This window comes from Triplophysa dalaica, chromosome 24, assembly GCF_015846415.1.
Source record: "Triplophysa dalaica isolate WHDGS20190420 chromosome 24, ASM1584641v1, whole genome shotgun sequence".
NCBI lineage: Eukaryota > Metazoa > Chordata > Actinopteri > Cypriniformes > Nemacheilidae > Triplophysa > Triplophysa dalaica.
In genome coordinates this window covers 2,502,673-2,509,552 of record NC_079565.1, presented here as the reverse complement: position 1 = coordinate 2,509,552, position 6,880 = coordinate 2,502,673, and the positions used below count along the sequence as shown (strand labels likewise).

The 6,880-nt window shown below is 40.2% G+C and overlaps 1 protein-coding gene across 1 annotated transcript in view; it reads right to left on the bottom strand.

The window, feature by feature from the left end:
• Window positions 1-458: 458 nt before the first annotated feature.
• Window positions 459-6,880, bottom strand: part of plxnb2b (plexin b2b) — a 109,283-nt gene continuing 102,861 nt past the window's right edge. The window contains 8 exon segments of the mRNA XM_056739264.1: window positions 459-3,321; window positions 3,627-3,701; window positions 3,778-3,853; window positions 4,061-4,125; window positions 4,211-4,358; window positions 5,774-5,934; window positions 6,471-6,622; window positions 6,706-6,790. Of these exon segments, the coding sequence (XP_056595242.1) occupies window positions 3,217-3,321; window positions 3,627-3,701; window positions 3,778-3,853; window positions 4,061-4,125; window positions 4,211-4,358; window positions 5,774-5,934; window positions 6,471-6,622; window positions 6,706-6,790 (867 nt within the window). The 3' untranslated portion in view covers window positions 459-3,216.

Genomic DNA, 6,880 nt, shown 5'->3' with positions numbered 1-6,880 from the left:
TCCATTTTGCACAAGGTAACAAATCCATTTGGTTCTCTTAATGTAAACGCTGCATATAAGAATGAAGACATTGCAGTTTTTTTATCAGAGATGAGAAAGGACCATCAGATCTCTGTTGGTTTTCATGGACCTATCTTCGACGTCACACAATATTGTGGTGCTCTGATGGCATTTGGAGTCAATGTGAAAACGAATCCTGTTTACTTGGCTTTTTGTATTGATTTGTCAATAATATACATTATTCCATAGAAGAAATACAAATATATGAACTTGCCTCACCTGTGAAACTACACTCTTTGAAAGCCCTCTTATTTATTACCAGCCACTTGAAATCCAATGAAATACCAATTTATTTGATCGTATTATGGAATGAAAAGAGATTAATGAGCTGAGTTTAAAAACCCAGAGCCATCCATTCCAGTCAGAGGCCCAACAAAAGCAGAAATAATACACTTGAGAAATGGAGATGTATGTTTATTGATATAAGGAACAGATGGCATGTTGTGACCTCACAGATCACATTTATGACATCAGTCCTCTGAGAGCTGCCACGTCTGAATGAGCCACGACCATCTACTTCAGTCCCCCGCAGTCCCAGAATGCTTTGCTCTCGACACATTCAAAAGTAAAACGAAAGATCTTGACAAAAACACAAACGTTTCCTCGGAGCGTAATGCACAAAGAACAGTGTGGACAGATTGCATTTTTAATACAAAGGTATATATTTTCATTAAGACATAAAATAATAGTATTAACTGCACAGCAGTAAGAAAAGGTCGTGTACAGATTATTTGTTCATACACCACATTAAAACACAAATTCGGGTTGGTACAGTCATAAAAACATTTGTGCTAAACTCTTTTTGCATAAAGAACAAACAAAATGGCAGCCATCCGGAGGAATGATTCGACAAGTAACCAAACATTTACTCCTCTCGAGGGGTTTCCAATGCAGTAAAACTCCTAAAAAGCACACGCATACACACACGCCACAAACACCCAAAAGATTTGCACATTTTTCAAAAACTGCGATTTTGCTCTATACATACAGCATGTTCAAATATATTGGCATATTCTGGCTACAGCACACTTTAGAATACTGCACATATGTCTAACACCACACTTCACAAAGCCCACGACCCCTGACCTCTAAATGACCCATGACTACCGCCCCACCCCGAGAAAACTCCACCGTACCAATAACCCTTAAACGCTTTAAGGCACGTTTTGGCTACAGAAAGGCTTAAAAGAAGCGTTTTACACGGAGCTACAGAGACTTGCATCTGTGTTTGTGCTCTTAAAAGAAACCGAGAGAGTCAATTTTAAAGCATGGAGTCAAGATCACACATGCAATTACAATCAAACGACTCCCCCGCTGGTTTTATTCAAGCGGGGGGATGAGAGAGAGGGCCATGCAAAGACGTTTCACGTCGCTCTGCACCGTACCGAGCCGCCCGACTCTCAAACGAGTCCCATCGCCCGACGCAACAAGCCATCTGTTGTTGAATGCTTGCTGTCAAAATCGCATCTAGACGTTAAAGACGTCACTTGCTTTGAGATCCTGTAACTCAAATCGTGAAGTTTGACATCACAAGCACGCTAAAAGCTGCTCTCAGATCGGTGACGATGACAACACTGTATCAACGTATCATTTGTCAATGTTATAATATAACAAGGGCTGTATTTTTCGGTAGAAAAATGAAAAGAAAACAGTGATGACTCATCCTGCACCACACTTTTTGGCCCAATAAAACAGTATGTGAAAGAGAATGCCCCGCCCCCTAATTGATTAAATTATATATCTATCACTAGCAATTGCTTGTGACACAATGGCTGCACTTGCGATGTATTAAGATGCTAAATGATGTCATAGACTCCAAAATATATATATATTCAAGGAATGATTCAAGCTTCTCTCCGAGTAGATTTTTGGCCATGATTATCATACCATGTTGTTTCGTGCCGCCCAACAAACAAATTAGTGCATCATTATACTCGCTGCCAAAATAAAGGCATTAACATTCCACATCAACATCTAATTAAACAAAAACTTTGAGGCCAGAAAGAATCAAATCAAAGTTTTTCCAACTCTCATTGCTCGCCAAACTGTCTTTAAGTCTTGAATAATAATTATAATACTTTATGCAAGTGTATGTACAGTATTTAAAGCTGCAATCCGCGACTTTTGCCTCTATATTTCCATCTCTGTTTGAAATATAAAACCGCAGGTTACTTTATTTACCTTTCTTCACGTGGGTTGAAACTGATGACATTGCGAAATCATAATTTTTAATAGGAAAGCAGATTTTTTATGTACCGTTTCATAACTAGTCTTTGTTAAATTTTAACCAAAATTAATAAATTGTCATTTTATTGTGTACTTTTGCACTAACAAACCTTAAAATACTTAGAGAGTCATCTTCACTTTAACAATATTTTTTAAGGGGTAACTTCAGGCTGAAAGTAAATTTTTTATCAAATGTGCCAAACTGTAAATAAGAAATTCAGTCAGTTTCCAACCATTTGAAAATAAACCAAAAAAAAAGTTTCAAAGGTACCATCATACAGTATACAAAAATGAACCGCCTTACGACGAATTGTTCATTTTTGCTTATTGATTATGTTTCTATAGCTCAGTTAGTGGAGCACTGTGTTATCGAATGCACTGTACGTTGTTTTGGATTTAGCGTCTGGTAAAATACAAACACCTAAATTTTATGTGGTTCTGCTATTTGGTCCATTAGATTTTACCAACTGTGTTCGAAATCCTAGCACACTGCTTAGTACATATAGTGAAATATGCACTGCACACTGCCTTCTACTCTAAAATAGTACTGGAAAGTGATGCTTGTGATGTCACCTTCAGCTGTTTCTGATTGGATGATACCAAACGCGCCCTCACTTCAGACAGAACGTATGCCCCAGACTCCTATTAGTGAATGTCCCTTTTGGTCAAAATATAGGCATCTTGTTTCACACACACTCTTGCACACACACACACAGAAGCTTTAAAAACAATTGACACAAGGCTGTCTATTTAAAAAGTTATTTTCCTCTTATAAAGCTTTCTGCATAAAGACTGCACATTAAAAAAAATATAGAATACAATTCTTAAAACCTTTTTCTCTACACAAGAAGAAATTGAACATCTGATTATAGTTATAAGCTAGACACACGCAGAGAGAGTCACTCTCTCTCTCTTTCTCCACCGATAGAGTTAAAGGTCGGTCACTTTGTTTTCCAGAGTGGCTTTGATCTGTTGGAGTCTTAGAGTTAACTGTTTACTCTGAGCGGCAGGATCCTCGTTCAGAGAAGTGATGATCTACAGAGAGAGAGAGAGAATGACCTTAAGTCGTTTAAAGTAACATTTATAAACACTGAATAACACAGGTGTGATAATCCAATGATAATATTATATTCAAGTGACATGTGGTCACAGGAGCCAGCTTTAAATCCATCTCATTAGATTTGATCCTTGTAGCTATTAGTATTTATAGTAGCTATAAGTCATTTTCATGTATTGTGAGATTTCTGCATCGTGTTTTAATTAATACAAGATGTTGTTTAAAAGAGATGAAGTGCAGCACATCACATTTAATTTCATGTCAAGTGTGTGTGTATACTCACCCCATCGTAGTATTTACTTGCATATCGATAGAGCTGGTGAAGTGCAGCCTGTGTGTTCAGTTTATCCGTGTGCGCCTGAAAAACAAACACAAATCAATATTGACGATTTTTTTATGTATGAAGCTACATTAAAACTGTAAGACGTCCTCACCCGTGACACTTCAGCCAGGTGTGTGTTCATCTCCTGGTCGCTGACCGGCACCATCTCTCGGACTCCTTTGTAGTACCTGTGGAGACATAGAACAGCAACTCACACCAGAAATCTGACCATCACCATCGCAATCAAATCTACGAATTGCACGAAGCCAGCCAATCAAATTGTAGATTATAGCTTCCGCTGCTTCATCTGGTCTTTTCTCCTGTAAAGCGTCCGTGGGCATATGGTTCAAGGGCTTCATGCAAGCGGTGTGAATTTGTTTCCCAGCAGCACTTACTCGTCTACCATCCGTTTGTAGTTGGAGATCTCCTTTGCATAGAGTAATTTGTTGCTTGGAGAATCCTGCGGGCGAAAAACACAGCGAGTCCGTCAATTATGCGTTTCGGCTCCCGGCTCTTTGTCATCGACGAACGTCTCGCAGACTCACCCGACTGAGCTTGTGCTCGGTTTTCGTGCAGGCGTCCATGAAGGTCTGAGCGATGACGGACAGGGAGGCGTCCACGACCTCGCTTACGTGCACATCGAAAATGAAGTGGGGATTCTTCAGGATGTTCACCCAGAAACGCAGGGGCAAACTGAGACGACACAGACAGGATATTAAAGTCAACTTACAATTTATTTGGTCGATTTCAAAGACTTAAGAACGTTATTTATTTGCTCCTCAAGTGAGTTACATAATGGCAGATTTTTTTTGGGGTGTACTGTCCCTTTAACAAAAGCCACTCATTTGTTTCTTGCAAACACAAGATGAGTCAGGATTCGTCCTTGTGTCCTCCGGAGGTATCATCCTCTAAAGGATGCAGTAGACGGAGGATACTTAACTTGGAATTAAACGAGATGTCCTTCGTAGGACATACTGGCAGAAAAGGAAACAGGAAGTACCACTTTGCTATGACAACACGTTGCACTCGCACACCTGTCAAATTATTTTAAATGATTTCTTCAGAGGTAACGTTGGTTACTTTCTACCCCAAACAATGCCAAAATAGTTAAACAGATATAACAGTTTTGCCTTGCTTCAATTTTTTTAAGTTTAAATATCACTAAACACTTGTAAACCTATTGACTACACATGCCTGCTAAGTTTAAACAAACGTGACACAAATTGTAAACGGTTCACAATTAATCGCCACATATTTGATTGAATGTGCAGCTGTCGCCGTTTATTCAAATAACAGATGTTGGCCGACGCAAAGAATTGTGGGTTATCTCAGCAACGAAGGATACAGCTCAGAAATCCTCCGAATCCCTGTCAAAGAAGGTCGCATGTGATGGGATGAAACGAGACAGCCTCGAATGAGACCTCTGGAGGACGCAGCCTTACGAAATGAGGCACAGCCACAGTGTGGAACACTTAGAGTTCGAGTGATTCGTTCAAATCCCTTACTCCTAATACAATAACAGTGACGCTTGCTATACAAACACTACTAATTATGCATTTAATCCATTTAATACATAGCATCCTTCCTTCAACCGGAGCACACTTTCTGTACGGAGCGAATAATTCACTCAATCTGCTCCTCAACATTCGTGCCATCAGAGCGTGAACGCAGACAGACGGCTTCTGCATTTTAAACAGGTTCTTAAACAGCTCGGGATTTTGTTTCCTGTGATCTACTTGGAAAATCACATTCAGATGAGCGATTTCGGAAAACACGTCAGCCAGCCGCATCTCCGCGGAGAACAGCAACAAAAAAATCAAAGCGTATAATAAGAGAACAATTAAATTAACCAGGGAGGTAATTAAGGCGTCTGTTTGGCTGCGAGCGGCTTTGTATTTAATCGAATCGCAGAGCTCTCCTGAAGCTGCCAGACGGATGATATCGCGTTTATTCACGGCTCGGCGGCACCTGTCAATCACGCCGCATCCACGTCGGGCGGGTAAACGAATGCAAAGCTGATATTAGCATACGCCCGCCGCTCTCGAGAGAATAACGGCGAACGGAGATCAGAGGAGCTGGCTGTGACTAAAAACATGGAATTCTCTCACCTGTTGGTTTTCCAGATGTGTATGGTCTCCTCGTCTACGTTCTCGTGTTTAAGGGCCTGCTCGTCCAGGAAGTCGAAGAAGTATTTAACGGCCGGAGGGACCACGGCGACAGAACAGAGCACGCTGCTGAAGACATCGTCCACGAACTGCTGCAGCGTTCCCTAAAACATACACACGTACACATTCAGATTCAGTTTTACGTAAGGCTGCAATGGGTTTCATCGACAGATGTGCCTGGCGTTGAGTTATTGTAGGAGGTGGAAGATTCGCAGGGGCAAATATCCTCTTTTATGGCTTCATTTAAAATATATAGATATACATAATATATACATAAAGAAATGTTTTGGAATTCGATCAAAAAGAATACTACAAAATATTGAATTTGTCTCGTTTCCCCATCTAAAATATACCTTAAAATGAGATATTCTTTTTGGATTGCAATCATAAATTAGGTTGATTTTTATATATTCCTCAAGGGAATCGTTTTCTTTTTGCCGATGGGGCATAACAACAAACTAAAGATGCTTTTTCTGCAAGTCTTTTGCTTCCTTAAACACTTTAGGAAATAGATTTGACAACTTCTCTATTGAAATAATTACTAACGTGGGTTGGCAAAAATGTTTACAATTGATCTATCTACAGGATGTCATGGACAATGCACAATCAGATCCCATTGGACAGTGTAGTGGATGAGTACCTTGACGGAGAGCAGTCGTGTGAGATATATCTCTGTGATGGCTTTAGTCATGGATTTATCCTTTATACTGCCTCTCTTAGATTTCATCTCATCCAGCTCGTCCGCCGGTCGCACCAGGTGGAAAACTTTATCGTCCTCCAGCAGGGCATTTCCTGTGTGTTTGGGGTAAGAGAGTGAGACGCTTGCACAAATAAGTGTTTGTGACAGAGATGGTGTAGATTTAGAGTAGACTCACTCTCTTCATGGTTGTCGTGATTTTGGTCGTATGACTGTTGTGTGTGCTGAACTCTGGAGAGGACCACTGTTGCGTTGTCTCGTACCTAAACACACACAGAAGTTAGCAACGCATCAAGTGAGTGGGGTGATTATCGTTCACTAAATTGATTTAAACATTTCTGTGGATTGATATC